The sequence below is a fragment of the Centroberyx gerrardi genome, chromosome 15 (assembly GCF_048128805.1).
Source record: "Centroberyx gerrardi isolate f3 chromosome 15, fCenGer3.hap1.cur.20231027, whole genome shotgun sequence".
NCBI lineage: Eukaryota > Metazoa > Chordata > Actinopteri > Beryciformes > Berycidae > Centroberyx > Centroberyx gerrardi.
The window spans coordinates 24,875,410-24,893,415 of NC_136011.1; the positions used below are offsets into that span (position 1 = coordinate 24,875,410).

At 40.7% G+C, this 18,006-nt stretch overlaps 2 protein-coding genes across 5 annotated transcripts; one reads left to right on the forward strand and one right to left on the reverse strand.

The window, feature by feature from the left end:
• Positions 1–360: 360 nt before the first annotated feature.
• LOC144542360 (uncharacterized) lies at positions 361–8,129 on the reverse strand. The gene is made up of 7 exons (XM_078288721.1): positions 8,075–8,129; positions 5,433–5,551; positions 4,960–5,082; positions 4,692–4,716; positions 4,462–4,509; positions 2,483–2,606; positions 361–2,391 (listed from the first exon to the last, which is right to left on the reverse strand). The coding sequence occupies exons 1-7, from the start codon at positions 8,118–8,120 to the stop codon at positions 2,265–2,267; spliced, it is 612 nt and encodes a 203-aa protein (XP_078144847.1). The 5' UTR covers positions 8,121–8,129; the 3' UTR covers positions 361–2,264.
• On the forward strand, positions 6,125–15,143 carry LOC144542361 (uncharacterized). Of its 4 annotated transcripts, none has more exons than XM_078288722.1 (3): positions 6,125–6,506; positions 10,274–11,168; positions 12,538–15,143. In XM_078288722.1, the coding sequence occupies exon 2, from the start codon at positions 10,338–10,340 to the stop codon at positions 10,800–10,802; it is 465 nt and encodes a 154-aa protein (XP_078144848.1). In that variant the 5' UTR covers positions 6,125–6,506; positions 10,274–10,337; the 3' UTR covers positions 10,803–11,168; positions 12,538–15,143. The 4 variants fall into 4 exon arrangements, 2 of the variants coding, with proteins under 2 accessions (XP_078144848.1, XP_078144849.1); XM_078288723.1 differs by lacking the exon at positions 6,125–6,506 and having other exon boundaries at positions 10,059–11,168; positions 12,538–14,776; positions 14,877–15,143; XR_013507212.1 differs by lacking the exon at positions 10,274–11,168.
• Positions 15,144–18,006: the final 2,863 nt, after the last annotated feature.

The window sequence follows — 18,006 nt, forward strand, 5'->3', positions numbered from 1 at the left end:
AAAAACACACTTAGAGAGAGTTGTTTGTATTATTCCTTCCTCCTTTGTACAAAACACAACGCTGAGACATGAGCCATTTCCTCTGATGTCATAACTGAAGATGCCTTGTACATTTGCACTCAAGTAACACCGGGCCAACTACCCCCCGCCCCACCCCACCCCCCCTCTCTCTCCCCCCCTCTGATCCTTCATTGGCTTAAAATCATCAGGCAATATGCAGAACACACCCTTGTTGCTAACCTAAGTTTGAGAAAAAAAAAAAAAAAAAAAAAACACCTATTCTGAGCGGGTAACTTTTGTATGTTTTCCATGACATGACAAATCAAAAAAGAAACCACAGTGAAGGTTGAAACAGCAGAGTTTTAATTCAAGTTAAAAATTCATAAGGCACAGAAGCAGATAGAGCAGCAGATAAACTCATGACCTAAATATGACCTAATTTTAAGACATATGTTTTAAATATTCTTTTCAAGTATACAGTATTATACATTAATACTTAATATTAATATTCATTTAACATTTCATAAATACTAGGGCTGGGTATCGGTACTCGATACCTTCAAGGTATCGACCGAAATAACTCAGTACCAAGTAGTATCAAAACTTCTCCAGTCAAACGATACCTGCATTCGATACTTTTTGTACACAGATCTAGAAAAAAATGACTATTTGTATGGCCCACTACCGCAGCAGCTACAACCCATACAGTCTGTGGTGAAGTCCAGCGCGGTGTATGTGACGGAGTTGGCAGTTCAGCGTGCCGAGATGCCACCAAAACGTTACTTTAAGGGTACTGGTATTGGTACTGGTATCGTAATTTTTTAAACAATACCCAGCCCTAATAAATACATTTAAATACAGTATGGATATATATAATACAGTAGTCATAAGACGAAATATCAATATATAATAAATATATTTTAGTCTAGCCTGTACCTGCACTAGGCACAATTAATTAATTCTCCTTAATTTATGATATATTAATTCTACTTAAGGTAGATATATTTACCTAGACATCTATATTCATCTACTCAGCTGAGCTTAAGCAAAAGCAAAACAATGACTGACTCAGAGTTTTTTAGCAGGTTGCTGTGTTGTTGCTGGACACTAAACGGGCACTGCCTGGTGCTCAGCTTCCACAGCTTCGGTTCACGTTAACACAAACTGGGGGTCATGGTCATCGGACCGGAGGAACTTACTGCGACGCTACTGGACCTTGTGCACGCGCTGGTGCAGCAGAAAGAGTCTCCCAGCTTCCACAGCTTTAAGGATTCATCTTTTTACTGACGCACAAAGACTGTTTGGATGAGGTATTCATCACTGTGCCAATACATCAGATGTTACTATCCGCTGTGCTACTATTATAAATACTGAGAATGTTAAAATACTATATTTTTAAGTACCAACACTTTCTTTCTGTATTGTTAGCCTAGCTAGCAAGACCTTGCTACTGAACTGAGTTATTGTTTTGTTGAATATAACTGTGTGTAATCGGAGAAAGGAATGGGGCCCAAAATAAGGATGTGCTTCAATATGAGTCACAGGAGCTTGTGACTCGTCGGAGCAGCAGACGTTTCAGTTAAGGTCAACATGGACACACATGGGTACTGTCTTACAGGAATACACTGATGTTATTTTTGGCAAATAAGCTCTTGGATCAAGTGTGATGAACAAAGATAGGTTTGGTAACAGTCTGACATCTGTGTTCCCATAATGCAGTGGGCTGTGGTCATTTGGAAATGACGTATGCACCACTAACCACAGTGCGCTAAGGTAAGGTGTCTGCATGCACTGCTGAAAAGAAAAGAAATACTGGAAACGTGTGAAAACGCTTTCAATTTTCTGATCAAAGAGCTCATTTGCCCAAAAGTAAGCAATATAGTTACAGCAATATTTTTATGTATATCTCCACCAGAAAACAACTCAAGGTTTTGCCAATTCTGCCTCTCACACTGGGTCTCATAAGCCTTTGCTACAGTCCAAATCGATTACAACATATACATCTACAGTTTCACAAATTTAAACCACATCATCACACCAGGCCAGATCACATGATGTCAGACCATGCATAAGCCCAAGCGGTTAGAATTTTCTCAATCCATATTTAAGATGTGAAAACCACTAAAATTGGTATTACAAGGTTTTCACATGACAACAGCAGTGTGTACGTTACAGACACAGGGTAATAATGCGAAAGTAAAAATGTAACAAAGTAAAACAAAAAACCCACAACCCTCCACCACCTCGGCCTCTGTGGGTCCTCTTTACAAATCGTTTTCCTCCCCCGGCACCTCAATGTAAACGGCTCTAGCTGGGTCAGCCTGATCCTGGGGCATCTGCAGGGGGGGCACCATGCATCCTTTACCCCAGTCACGAACACTGCCATAGACCCTACCAATAACAACAGTGCATTACTCAAAATTCAAGGATAAGGACAATAAATACCATTTTATATAGTGTGATGAGCTTTCTTAGCCAATACCTGCAAATGACTCCTTTGTACCGCACGACAAGCAGGATGATCACGGCAATGAACAGGGCAATGGAGCAGCCAATCAGAAGCCAATGATAAGGGCCAATCAGAAGTGTACGGTCAGGTTCTGTCTCTGTGGAGCAGGAACAGAGGCCACAGGCAACATTTTATTGTATTTCAAAAGGACAGATGATTCATATGTAAACAGAGTAGTGATACACACAGGCCATGCAGGTGCTGGTAGGGTACAACCAAGCTGCTAGTCATGCTGCCTGTCTCTCTTTATGGCTGTTAGCAATACAAAGTTATTAATTCTTACTATTTCATTGTGTGTTGACAGTGGAAAAAGAAAAGTATTTAAAGTGTGATGCTGCTAACAACATGACAGGCCACTAAAAACACAAAATGGATGTTTTCATTTAGTTTACCTACATTCTTACATAGTTTGAATGGAAATCTACATGCAGGAGAGCTGTGTACCGCACTAGCAGATTTGTTTTTCTCTATTTGCTAAATTCCTAAAAGGTTAAAATTGAGGATTGGAAAAAGCCATTTAATGGTCTTCAATAACTAGTTAGTAGCAAATTATTAATGAATGGAAACAGCAGTGAGGCAACAGCCTCTGGTGAGGCAACAGCCTCTGGTGATGCAGGGCGTGCCATCGGGAACAACGGGGGAATTCCTCTGCTCTTACTGAAGAACAAGGGGAAGTAAGGTTCATGCTGACATTGCACAATCTCATTCCAACACTGTCACACTGACGCTCTTGTGAAGAATGTTTCAATTTTGTCCAAGATGAACATATTCAAGTCAGCAAGCCAAAGAGTGAGAGACTGAATTTACACAGGCTTCATTCAGACTACAGGCATTCATGTACAATTCCAAACTGCTTCTTATATCTGATTTTTTTGGATGCTTGTGCATACTGTATCTATTGTAGGATGTAACCTGTATCCAATACAAATATGAACTGACAGCAAACTTAAAAACATCACATCTGTTTTCGTACCTATGCTTCTCCTGCATGTTTCCAACATATTTCGGTTACGTTTTGTGCCTTTGACTTTTCTGACTGAGTTGAGGCGTTTCTCTCCAAATACCAGTCAAGTCAGCTATTTGGCTTTTTTCCATTGTTGTGTCTTATTGTCATCCATGCACTCCAACACTCAGCCAAGCTGCCATGGTGACAAAATCGTCTCAAGTAACTGACTTAAAGCTGGAATCAGGGATTTTTTCAGTAATAAATAGTTATTTTATCCATCTGGACCGTGGAGTCAGGTTACACAATACCAATTGGCAGTATTACCATGGTTGGAGGCTGCTATTGAAATTTTTGCCCGCATAGGACAAAAATATGCTAACTATCCAGCTAACGTTAGCCAACACAGGTTACCTGCACTGGGTAGCCGAGTGCCGCTAGCAATTTAGCATGCTAACGACCCAAAGAACTTACATTGAAAATAATTTGTGGCCAAACTGTAGGCTGCTATTACTGTCAAGTCACAATATTTACACCTTCATAAGCGATGTTATTGGCTGATTTCATTACAAAAGTTACAATCACTGAAAAGCAAATTACCTGGTCGAAGGAAGCTATTTTTACTATAGATTACTTTCTAATTTCTAATACTTTTCACCACCAGAGAAGGAAACAAAGCGGGGAACCCGGAATTCAGCTTTAGGATTTACTTATTGTCATGGCAGTGCTGACAAATTCTGATTTGAGCGTTCAAATACAGGCCTGAATACAGGACTGATCAGCTTTTTACTGTTCACACTGATTAGAAAACATCAGATCTGTGTCACATGTTGAGAAACTTTCAGCTGCAATGTGAACATAGCCACAAACAGGATGAGAAAGAGAGAGAGAGAGAGAGATCTCAGTCATACATGAAAGAAATACCCTTGTGACATTGAGATACTGCATTTAATGTACAATTCATGTATGGGGGCATTATAATTCCTGATATCAAGTTTGTCTTCCCTACCTCTCTGAATGGCCTCTGCCTCTCCAGCAGTTCCAGAGGTGCAGTTAACTACAGTTTAATGAAAGAAACAAAAATTTAGAAAGTTAAAATTCAAGATGACCAGCAAAGACATGACTGTATTGATAACAGAATCTAAACACAAAATGGTAGAACTAGATGTATCAAATGACAAGGGAAATAAAAATCAACAAAAACATCCCTCATAGAGAAAATGAATTCCCCGTACTCACCATCACACACAGCCGTGCGTCGTCCCTAAAGGGGGGGGAGAGAAGGACAATACACAAGCGTTAATAATGTCTGGAGCATACAGTACATCAGTAATGTCAATGTCGGATTCCCGTGCGTGGATTGGATTGCAGTCGTTTACCCGCCATAATTTTTACAGGAGAAGCCAGTGACTAGACTATTTTTAAATAAATCACTTCTATTTCTGCATTTGCTCTTTCTTGTGTTGGTCAGTGTGCAGTTCTTGTTCATGTGCCAACCATACGTTACCTCGAGGAGGCAGCTTCGGGAGTGCAGCACCCTCGACAAGCATCCATAGGTAGTGAAGGAGCTGATGTTTGCATTCAGGACACTCTCACCGCCTTTCTGCACCTCCGTCACAATGTTATGACCCTAAAGTAAAGAAAACATACAACAGAGAGATTAGTAGAGTTTCATTCCAAAATGAGACAGCCAGCATTTGAAAAACAAACTGATTTACGGCAACAAATTAACACAAATTGTGGTACGCTTTGAGGGACAGCAGGTAACTTGAGTACTTGGCTGACAAAGTTATAGCACTTTTACAAACTGGATCAGATAATGACATGGCAACAGATAATGATACATTTCAAATGTGTTTTTCCAAAAACAATATATCACTTCGAGGAGTAGACCTCCTCATGTACAGGGCAATTGTTGAAACCCCAAGCAATCCAAACTGCATAAAGTCGTCATGTAAGTAATTACGGCTTATAACTTACAGTGGCGTTGGCCCAGTCGAAGAGGCAGTCGGCTGAAGCAAGATAGCCAGGAACATTGTAATTTGTTTGGTTTCCATTCTGGGTGACAGTGCAGACAAGGTCCTGTGCGCTGCAACAGCCTGGAAAACAAAAAAAACAACAACCATGTTTAAAGAGATGCTCTTTGCTTTTATCCAAGAATTCATCATACAATCACAAATTAAGCATTCACAATTCTATTCTTAACCTGGTTGCTCAAGTAAACTGGTTGTGGGACGATGCATGTAAACACATGTAAATGCTAGCCTGGTGTCATGTTTACAAATTCGAAGAGTGCTAAAGCGATTCATAGGGGCTGGACACCAGGCTATGTAAACGCCATAACTGGGTTGGAATAATCCAGGTGAGGTCATACTCAAGGTCATAAACCAGTTAAGAGTCCCTTCACTTTTGGTTTTCACTTCCTGATTACAAACTCTGACGTAGTTGGCACATAAAAACTCTCATCACAGATGCCTCTGCAGAACATAAAAATCTATTTAATGCTGTGTTACAACAGAATTAAGACACTTAACACACCTACAAGATTAAAATATAAACACAAACCATCAGTAGTGGGATAGCGCAGTGTACTAAAAATAATCTTTACAGGTCCGATGAATACAGGAAACAGTCTCCTGGCTGCCATGGCAACAAAGTCCTTTTGGCACGAACCGGAAATGGCTGGGGGAGGGGTTTAGCTTTCATCAGCTTCCGTTCTGAATAGACAGACAGCATAGACTTGGGGGGGGTGGGTTTGACCATAGTTTTGCCCTCTCGTGCTCCGGAGTTACCGTAATGTATTACTTGGTTACCATGGTTACCATAGCCTTCACCGAAGTCATATCGAAGTCAGAAGCTACCGGCTGGAACCGGCTGAAACCGGACTAAATGCGCCATGATCTTTTTTTTTCATACCCTAACTGTTAACTACTACTACGCGGTTGGGCCTACCTACGCCTGTGGAAAAGTAGGACACCAAAAGGACTGAAACAAAAGGGAAAACCACTCAAGTGATCTACAGTGACCGAAGGAGACACTGGAGACATAACGTTAGTAAGTCCATACTAAATCAGCGTCACTTTCCACTACCCTAAATCACAAATCATAACATGCGGAAGTCATTATTGGGAAATTTCATTTACTTGTCCAAGGAGCGTCTTCGTAGATTATTTCTATTCGCACATAATGGTCATATTCATGTTATATGCAGGCCTAACGTTAAATTCATAAGTTTCGAGTTTCAACTCCGTCAATATGGGTGAGGCCGTCGTGTCTCTCACACGGTCTAACTGCTGCCTTCAAGCGCTCATTGAAAGCTCCGAGTTCCGAGTTACTTAGGGCGGTAGTGGTAGAATTAAGCGCATCGGGCATGTAACCGATGTGTTAAGTAAATAAAAGTTGTGTATATTTGCTCCACTAGACTCGTTAGGGCGCCAGTAATGATGTACGTCTTCATTACATCTTTTGTAACCATATTAAGAAACTCGAGGCTAAACAGAGAATGTGCACTCTCCAACACAAACGGCACAAGCTGTAACGTCATGTATGCCAAATACATCACAACTAAACGTTAAACAAAGAGTGAAAATATAAATATACAAAATAGCAATTACTCACGTCACATATCGGCATCACAGAAAAACACAGCTGTCCCTGTGACAGGCTATTTGTACCACTTTGTAAGTTCCAATGGCAATTTCAGACAGCACTGCGAAGCTACGCCCGCGACAAACGAAACTGACGAAGCGAATACAACTAATATTTCCTCTAAAATAACATACATCTGTGGGAATCAACTGAAAATTATTCTGGCTAGAGTAGCTTCCGCGCGCTGATACAGGAAGCCCGCGTGCCTGTAGTCCGTTACCTCACCGCGTCTCGTGGGTCTCGTGGCTGATGTAATGAGGTATCACTCTCAAGGAAGAGGTTCTTGATGCTGACTGGGGGATATAATTATTCACTTCGAGGCATTTAATTCTAAGGGGTTTTAGCAGCCTAGACTGCACGACATTAACATTAACATTGCCAACAGTAAAATAATCAAATCTCAGAGTTAACTTGTATCCAACAAAGGATCAATTGAAAAGTCTTTATTAGGCTATATTAAAAATAAATAAATAAATAAAAAACGGAAACTCCGAATTGCTACACCTTGGATCCTTTGTAGGAATGTTGTTTGCAACTGACAACACCTCTTTTTTTCTGGAAAGCACCTCTTATCTTATCTTATTCTTCGTTGAACTCCAAACTTTTTTTCCGAATCGTGTAAATGGTAGTTTTATCTCCTACGGTAATAATATTCCTGTATTTATTTATAATATGAACCCCTTTTTTGATATAATGTCGCTGTGATGTGTTTGCATTGCCATTCTAAAAAGCGTCATCGTGTAACGAGAGTAGATGTTAGACAGATATTACGAGATTAAAGATTAAATCACCAAATGTGGTTTTGCAGTGAGATTACTGTCACCAGATTCATGCTCTGATGCAGGTGATGCAAGCAAGTTATCATGCGGTTTAGTTAGCCTATCATGCGAAATGTGAATAGTTAAAGCCTCCCTCTGCTCTTCAAGCGACAGGTTATGATTTCAGTAAACTATTAAAAAGGTTGCATTACTTACACAAAGCGAGACAACTCGCGACGAAATATAGTCTCCAGCGGATCATGTTGTTACCCATCACTCTCTCTTCGCGGTCTGCCACCCGTTAGCGGCGGCAGGTCATCTCATGTCCTAGAAAAGAACGCTAACACTAACCCTAACCTAACTTCCGATTACGATATCAAAATAAAACAACGGTTTTGAGTAACAAAGTACAAAAGTGTAAAGAATGCCTTTGAGGAGTAATCTGTAATTACAATACAATACAATTGCGGTTTGTTTTTTTTTGCTGGGGGGTTTTGTGCAAAATGTCCTTTTCATAGCAAATAGCTCGCCATGTGAGATGTTAATATAGGCCTATGCAAGATGTTGTAGCTAATATGCAGGGCTGCCAAAAATCTACAAATTAATTCTCAAACACCAAACCTACACCAAACAGTTTTGGGGGGGTGTCTAGTATTTTATAAAGGTCAATGTAATCAGTTTCAAGATCTCTGGTATCTTAAAAACTGTACTAATTTCAACCCATATGCCCCGTTACAGCCTACAGCAAGCAGGAATAATTGTGCCACGATTATGAGTTTAAATTGACATTGTTTTAGGATAGTAGAGATCCTTCCAAGTTGTGGTTAGGATTATGTTGAGTGATCAAATACATATATATATATTTATTTTAATCCGTAAAAGATATTATTGGGAGGGAATAACATTTACCTTTTTTTTTTTATTTGAAAGCTGTACTTTTACTCAGTTTTCAATGTAGATGTGCCTCTGAGTGTTTTCATACGATTTTTGTTGTTGTGTACCACAGTCCCGACAAATGATGGCTTTTATTTTGAAACCTAAACCGGAACGTGTAGGCGTACCTCTGCGCGAACTTGACGTAGACGACGTAGATGAGGAAGTGATGGGTCAGCGGGGGTACAAACTTTCTGCTCCTTTTCTCTGTCCCTAATTTGTTGATGGAATTGTCACCTATCTGCTCAGATTTCAATGGTGCTACAAGTGGATTATTAGATATTTTTCCACCAATGTGCTTTAATAATAGCATTTATCTTATCACCCCACTAAGTGGGAGGGGGAAGGAATCAGGAGATGGGTGTCACATGACTGCATGTGCACCTCATGCATCTGGGTTTTACCTGTATGGATGCTAGAAGGACAATATGTCACTGACAGCCAGTGTTTTGATATTCTGTATCTTCAAATTTGAAATTTCAGTTTCCCTTTGAATTTTATTCTTGGCAAGGTGGAAAACCCTCTGAAACCGCATTATGAATCCATCATGGTGACACTAAGGAAAACACAAGGGATATTGGCAATTCAATTCATAATTATTTTCCAGAAACCATAGTTGAACAATATGAATAAATATATATCGACAAACTGATATATCGGTATAATCCCCTAACATGGGCTACGCCTGATATTATATGCATCTCTTCCTTCAGGGCAGTTGTAAGTTCCCAAAGGGCAGAAGTTGATGTTTGTTCCCTACTTTTGATTTAGGAAAATAACAGCCTCATAGTGAAGCCTTTGTATGGGTCCCTAAGGGCTGGTTTGGAGTCAGGAGCAAGGACAATATTATTATTAATCATCAATATTATCATTATCCTCTTTACAACATTATTTTATTTTTATCTTAACAAAATTGTGTTCAACAGTTTTGTTCACGTTTGTTTTTAAGCCTTGCACTGACAATACAAGCGGCCAAAATAAGTCAACAAGATCAAAGTTGCGGTAGACAAATTTATTATGAAAAACACCACACATACCATGCTACATTGACATACCAGCAAGCCAGTTGTGTGTAGGCCTATTACTTTAACCGTGCACTGCTGTTAAACTGATATGGAATCACTCTACAAAATGCTTCAAACCTTAGAGAAATTATTACGGCGTCAAACTGATCTACAACAAAAACAAAAAATGTTTAGTTTAATTCATTCTTTCCTTCTCGCTGCTTGCATTCTTTCTTTCTCTCATTCACGTTTTATTAATCCTTGAAAGAAAGAAAAAATAATTTCAGCATGATTACCACCACACACACTTAATCAGTCACTCTTACAAATGTGTCTATGTGTGTGTTACTGCTTGTACACTGCCAACATGTGCAAATGTGCACTTGCCATGTATCATATGTGTTACACACACTGCAATACAGCGCACACAAAGCACAAAACAGTGTCACACACTGATGTAGTCGCTCTTGTGGGCTAGCAGGGGCTCCTGGCTGCCGGGCTGCAGGGACGGAAAGACGTCGCAGGCGGTTTTGAGCGGGTCAATGTACAGCCACTCCCTCTCCTTCACCATCTGGATGGACAGCTCTATCTGCTTCTTCACTGGCTTGGCTGACGGATGTCTCTGGGACCTCCAGGAGCCTCCGTCGTACGCCGCCGTATCCAATTTGGAGAGGAACCTGTCTGGCTCCAGGCGGAGGCTTGTATCGCCCTGGCCCTCGGTGGCCTCCCTCTCCAGCGAGCTGAGGATCAGAGACTGGGCCTGGTGGCTTTCGATCCCGGTGTGTGACCTCCGTCTGGGGCCGTACACCGAGCTGGGCATGGGCCTGGCCTTGAAGACCTGCCGCTCTTCTTTCGGGCCCAGGCTCCCCAGCTCCGCCACGATCTTCGCCTCCTTCTTCCTCCTCTCTCTCTCCAGGAAGCTGAAAGGCCGCTGCGAGGCAGCGGACAAGGCCTGGTTGCCGTTGTTGCCGCCGCCGTGTTTACCTCTACTCACGCCGGGGCGCTGACCGGAGCGACGGCCGATGACTTCGTAGAGAGGCAGGTGTATGTGGGCCGGTGCAGGCGAAGCCCGGAATTTTTTCCGGCATTCCCGGAGCTCCTCCAGCTCCCGTCTCAACAAGGTGTTCTCCAGCTCGACCTCCGAACGGGTCTGCACCTGGTGCCGCTTCCTCTCCTCCTCCCTCAGCATCATCTGGAAGGGTTTGGGCACCGTGATCCTGGAGTTGGACCTGACTCCGACCCCGGTGTGACGGGACAGTTTTCCCTGCGGTTTGGGACAGGAGGCCTTGGGCTGGAACCGAAACCGTTTCTGGGCTGTCATCCCCTCTGGGTTCAACAGCATCTCTCTGAGAGGAAATTGAGGAGAATGAAATGTGAATACAGCACAATGCAAATCATCTGATGGGTAATGAAGGAGCAACAGATGGTGGGAAAGTTCACTGAGGCATCATGTGCTTGTGTAATGTGTTCTCATACAACCGTTTGTACAAACACCATACGATGTAATAAATAAACGTTCAATCACAACAAAGTCTGACTGCAGAATTATGTTTATTTCTGAGCCACAAATCTTTCTAGCGAAGTCATTGGCTTGCTGGAATGTAAACAACATAAAAATTGTCATTACAAAGTGCAAATAATATAATTTCAGTGGAGAGCTTGTGAAATTGTGATGCTCAAGCCGCCTCATTTGTGATTACTACAGCAGAATAAAATGGAGCGAATATCACCATTCATTTTTCTGCCCCACGATACGTATTGTCACATTTTTGTATTGCGATATATAGAATTTCGATATATTGTCCCATCCTTAGTTTGTATATTATCTTACAACAACTTATGCACCTTTGAGTCATACTATACCTACGCATGGAGGGTTAAGGTTAGGCAACTAAAGCTTTGGTTAAGACTAGGTACCAATAAAAGTCCACACACTACTGATCCCATTATTACCGACTTAATGTGAGGTTTGAGCCATAGTGCTCTTCTTCAGACACGGTTAGGTACCTAAAACAATTAAGGTTAAGTACGTTTTTGTCACGGTTAAAAATGAAAATAAAACCTTCATGGCATGAGTTGGGAATTGAACTCAGCTGGTCAGAGTGGAAGGTAAATGTAAACACCCATCCACTTACTTTCCAATGTCATTTCAATGTCAAACTGCTGCCTGTTTCAGTCACATGAGCTCCGCCTCCTCTTTCATTCCATTCATAGAATATCATACGAAATTTGGGAGCATTACTTTTCGTAACTATAACTACAAATTTGATATGAATCACCCTGACTTGTGACATGGGTTTGAATCCTGCCCATATCTTATGTTGCATACCATCCTCCTCTCTGCCTCCTCATCTGTCTGTCCTCTACACTAATAAAACATAGATCGGTACATATAGAGAGATTTAAAAACTTGTGTAAGTGCTGAAACGATTGGTCCATTAATTGATTAGTCATTTGACAGAAAATAAATCGATTATAATTTTCATAATCGATTCATCGTTATAGTCATTTTTAAAATCAAAATACAAACATTTGCTGGTTACAGCTGCTGGTTATTTGCTTGCTTTTCTATTTTCAGATCCTTATAAAATGAATACTTTGGGTTTTTTTTAGCTGCTGGTCAGCAATTTTAAGACTGTGTAATTGTGTAATTTATGATGGGCATTTGACATTATTGTTGACATTTGATAGACTAAATGATTAATCAAGCCCTAGTCTAACTACTTCATCTACCTCCCAAAGGTTGTGTCCCTGCCAGCGGTCCTGATTGGATGGTCCAGCTCCAGTTCCTCCAGGCTGTCCTCTCTGCAGGGCTCTGATTGGTCGGAGCCGCTGGACGTCTCGTGGAAGTCCAGCTCCTCCTGGGAGTTGATCCTCTGGAGTCTCCTGGCTGACCTGCAGCCAGCGCCTTCCCCTGCCAGGCTGAAGAGCAGAGAGAGGAGAAGAAGTCAGCTTTACCAAAGAAAACACTGATTTAAAGTCAAAAAACAAGTTGGTCACACACTGTATGGCATATCTACATGTGTCTTCATCACGGTATGATGCAGTTGCCCTGACAAAGACAACTCTGAACCAATACACTCATTTTCATTTGAACTACAGTTTGATGAACTTCTATGAGGAGGAGAAAGCAAAGGAAGACAAGACTCCTTATACTAAATCAAACAACAATAGTGAAACTGGGAATAATTACCTCAAAATTTAGATCTGGTCCTCACAAAAGTATTGTTGGGACAAAATTGGATTGTATATCATTCAATAGGATTTATAGGTTAAACATTAGTCATGATCTTTGACCTTTTAAGCACACAAAAGCCGTTATTGCTGTGTGCCCTTGTAGGGAAGAATAGCTCTCCAAACAGAGTATCAGATGTCTGGCTGGAGATATGGAGTTCAATACAATAACGCCACCCTATGGATAATATTAAAGATCAGTATTCAGGATAGTATTATGGCTAGTGTCTTCTGTCTAGCACATAATTTCCCACCAAACAACCCATGCCTTACACTGAGTGTACAAGTCTTAGTTTAACTGTACATCAATAAGAAACACATTTTTTTGAAAGGATATTTTGAAAATGTGGATTTTATTTAGTTTTCTGTACCAGAAATTTTTCATGTTCAGGTTAAAAGCTCCTACAGTTGTCCATTAATTCATCAAAACTAGCTTGTTAGCATTGTAAGCATTCCTCACTGAAGCAAAGTACCACAGGTTTGCAGCTTTCCAATTTAAATTAAAAATGTCAGTGCATTCCCTTAATAACAGTCAGTAGCTTTCCAAATAGATTTCATCAGATGTCAGTGGCAGGCTAAAACAAATAACTTTGTACAAGTTATAGTCAACATCGCCACCCTGTGGATAACACTGTGCCCTCCGCCCAGCCTATTGATTTTCCCATAAACCATACTGTTATCTGCCATGTACTGAGCGTACAAAAGATTAGGAACTCCTTCATCTGCCATGAGTCAGATCGACCAGGTGAAGGCTATGATCGCTTATTGATTTCACCTACTGTATTAAATCCACATGAAGGAGAGGGCTAGAGGCAGGTTCAAGAAAGATCCTTAAGCCTTGACACAACTGAGACGAGGAAAAGCAAAGGAGCTGCAGCTGAATATTCTGAATTTCCTAATATTTTGTACTTTCAGTGCATATCCGTAGAAGGAAGAAGACTTGAGTAAATAGCCTTGCCATATTCCTGTTTATTAATAGAAGAGACAGACATATCAAACCTGATTGGTTCTCCGTTTTTCCCTCCTCCCAGACCGCCGTCGTCTTCCTCGTCCTGGCTGTCCTTGTCCTGGCTTATGTACATCCTCTCCAGCTGGGCCATGTTCCTCAGGTGGGCTCTCTTCAGCTCCTCCAGCCTCCAGTAGTACTCCTGGTTAGTGAAGTAAACATGGCGCTCCCTGCCTTCCTTCTGCAAACCATAGATTTCCAGGGACAGAGAGCTGTGAGTGTCTCTGCCGCCTCTCCATTCCTCGCTGCACTCCGAGTCCATCTCATATTCCTGAAATGGTAAAAGTCGTTAACATTATGCCATTTGGTGGATGCATTTATGCAAAGTAGAGGTTACGCTTTTTAAGAAGGCTCACGTTGTTGTTCCTGTTCTACCAAGCTGTCCTGGAGAGCCTGATTAGGTACGGGATACAGGCGTGGTATGGTAACCTCTCTGTTCACCTAAAATCTAAGCTCACCCGCCTGGTACAGACTGCCATGAAGATTATAGGGAGGAAAGAACACCAATCCCTTGTGTTTATACAGTATATGAGCAGTCTGTGCTCAGAGTGGCTTATAGAATATTGGCTGACCCATCTCATGTCCTCCACTCTGAGTATGAGCTTCTGCCCTCTGGCAGACGATACAGAGTGCCCAAAGGTAGACTCAATCAAATTAAAAATTAATTTGTCCCGTCCTCAATTAACATCTTAAATAGGGGTGGGATAATATGAGGCAATCTGGACTGTGCAATATTCTTAGGTAGAACTGTGCAATATTCTTAGGTAGAACTGTGCAATTTTACAGGGTTGTGCAATAATTGGGATAGTACAAGGCAATCTGGACTGTGCAATATTCTTAGGTAGAACTGTGCAATTTTACAGGGTTGTACAATAATTGGAACGTGTTAGGTGTTTTGTTTTGGTTTTTTTATAAAGTTTTTAAAGTTTTACGGCATTTTGGAGGTGCTATAACCTTTTTACTAGCGCTCTTACTTTTACAACGAAGGGTTACTGTGTCATGTGTCTGTGCAGTGTGTATCTGTCAACTGTCTGTTAAAGTGCAATAACTCCTGAGCCCAAGACAAATTTCCCTACGGGGGCAATAAAGTATATCCCATCCTATCCTATCCAATCCAAAGTGTCTCATTGTACCGTGAAAGCATACATGTTTAGTATGGTAAGGAGGTAAATCCCCAACCCTGGCAACCTTAGTGCCATACTTTTAGTTTTTTTAAGGCCTCCATTTATTTTGATTGAGACAGGAAATGTTAATGTGTTCATGTAATGACTTTATTTAATGTAATAAACCATTAATGTAGTAACAATTTGCAGTTAATAGTGTAATAATCTGATTGCTAACACATTTCTCATTCATGTTATAAAAGTTACCTGATAACCTTTTTTCCTGTTAATAACTGAAACACACAACTGTCACCCATTCAGTAATTTGGTCACAAACTATGGTGCTACACCTGAAAAAGGGATGAATATATATGGAAGAGGTCTTCAGTAAATGTATTCTAAATGGCTTACATAAAAAAATGTAAACCTTCTTATTGATCTGAGAAAACCCAATAATGTAAGAATTATTACATTAACAGGAAAAAATATTGCTTTAACAGTTGGTATCCTTTATTTATTATGTTAACAGGGTTATTGCACTATTAGCTTAATGGTTTATTACGTTATTGGGCAGTAATTACATTAACAGTTGCTGGCAGCGCTCAGTCCTGTGGCAGATGCTGTGGCGTTCACCACTACAGCACCACTAGGCACAGAAAACATGACATTTATTTAACACAAAGAAAGTTTGTACCTTTTCCCCACAAAATCAATGATACCTTTACTGCACAATATCCTATGAAGGTCTCATTAACCTGTAGTAATTATTTCATTAGATCAGAATGAAAAAAAAAGTTATGAAGTAAGTCATACTATATATATATACTCTAGGTTGTAGATGCCATGGAATAATTATGCATGCAAAGGTAAAACACTGAAAAACCACAGTCTGACAAAGCTTGACACCCCTTCCATTACTTTCATATGCTTAATGTTTTTTTAGACCAACAGCAAGTGCAAGTGACTGCAGTACATGACATGGAGGTGAAACACATTGTTCGCTACAGCGTACTTGTTGCTGACACTGAAAACATAAAAGTGATGGAACAGAAGTGAAGCCTTTCAGTGTGCAATACTTTCATCATTGTATACAAATAGTCCCATACAAAAAGGCTTTATAAAAAATATATAATGTCTGCCGTCTATGATTTGTATATAATTTTCGTTTATATATATATATATATATATATGCCTGTAAGTTTAATAGTATGAAAGTGGCTGCTTTCATAGTGTGGAACCCATAAGCCCTATATAACTTACAAGATTCATAGCAAATTTTTATGAAGTCTATCTTATATGGGTGGCTTATAAGTTACTTGCTATGAAAGTGGCTCCTACATATGAAAGGCAGAACATGTACAAATCTTGTTAGATTCTTGTAAATCTTTTCCATATGAGATAGTAGACTTTACATAGTTTTCAGGGAGTTCAAAATGTTGTAAAATATTACTCAAACTTGTACTCAACAGTGTTGCATCTTTAAATCCTCACCTCACTGGTGCAGTCATCATCTCTGACAGAGTAAGGGTCTCGTTCCCCTCCATACAGCGCCAGTAATTCCTTGTTCTCCAAAGCGTCCGAGCGGTACATCAGTGTCATCTTCCTCCTTATTCTCTTCAAAACAGAAACTTCACACAGCTACTGCAGCTTTCTTGCATCAAACCTGAAGCGGGCAGCAGCTTCTGCTTGGTGCGTGTCCTCCGTCACCTCCGTCTGCACACTGACCTCCTGAGCAAACAGCATGGGGAAGCCAATGCAAGACAGCAGCAAAGATTAGCAGACATGCATGCATGCGTGCTACACAAACACACACACAGAGGTCACCAGTAAAGCTTACACACACACGCCCACACACACACACACAACGGAAAGTCTTATCCTCTTACTGCCAGCAGGAGTCGTGATTTCTTGGTGGTTGGGGGCCGCTGTCCACCAGATGGTCCATATGGTCCAGTGGCTTTTCACTGAAGATGTGATTCAAAGTAAGATAGCTGTGTATGTGAATGCTCCCAATCTGATTTACAGATTAACTTTCTTAATACAGCGCGAGTGCTGATCTATTCTGCACCTGTTGCAGTTTGCAAAAGGCCTGCCAGGAGCAAAAGTCCAGCAGCTGAAGGAGTGAAAAGATATCACACCAGTGACATTGAAGTCTACAGAGATTTACTGATGATTCTTGTCATTTTTGTCTCCATTTGTCTCCACACACACACACACAGTCCCATCGTTAGTCTGTTATGATAATATTAACATGTAGGCTACTGCATTATATGGAGTCTCAGGCACAAATAAACTCACAGCTAACAGCGTTTCTAAAGGGAGGATGGGGTTTATTTGTAGAGATGGGAATGTTTATGTTTTTAATCACATACTATAGCTCAATTTATTCTTGTGTTTTCTCCATCACTAACTCCCCTTGTGATAAAGATCTGTAGTAATTCTATACTAAATTTTATAAAGAAACTACACAAATATCACAGCAACAACAGTAAGTTATTATAGGAGTATTATAGGAATACTATTGTAGTACAGTAAGAGACAAGAAATACCAGAAGATAAGTATGATATGGTCACTATAAACTCATTATTGGGTGCCACAGACACACTATAAATCCCTATAGGAATATTATAGTGATTACTTGTCAGTCTGCTTACATTGCTCACTTATCTGTTCCAGTGACACACATGCTGTGTATACGCTTAGGCTGAGATCACGTGAGGCGGAGTCCGGCTTCAGTTCAGCTGCCTGGTTTTTGGGATGTGACAGGATGAGCCAGAGAGCGAGGATACATATTAGTACCAACTGTGTTAATCCAGTTAGCCAGGTTGCACAGCGCTGTCATAACAAGTCCTCACCTAGCGCAACAG

Bases quoted from the DNA above. Each gene is read 5' to 3' on its own strand.
- LOC144542360 (XM_078288721.1), bottom strand. From the start codon at position 8,120: ATGATCCGCTGGAGACTATATTTCGTCGCGAGTTGTCTCGCTTTGT. The intron at 5,083-5,432 runs GTAAGTTATAAG...TCTTTACTTTAG, and splicing joins TCGACTGGGCCAACGCCACT to GGTCATAACATTGTGACGGA. The intron at 2,607-4,461 runs GTAGGGAAGACA...CCTGCTCCACAG, and splicing joins GGCAGAGGCCATTCAGAGAG to AGACAGAACCTGACCGTACA.
- LOC144542361 (XM_078288722.1), top strand. From the start codon at position 10,338: ATGTACAGCCACTCCCTCTCCTTCACCATCTGGATGGACAGCTCTATC.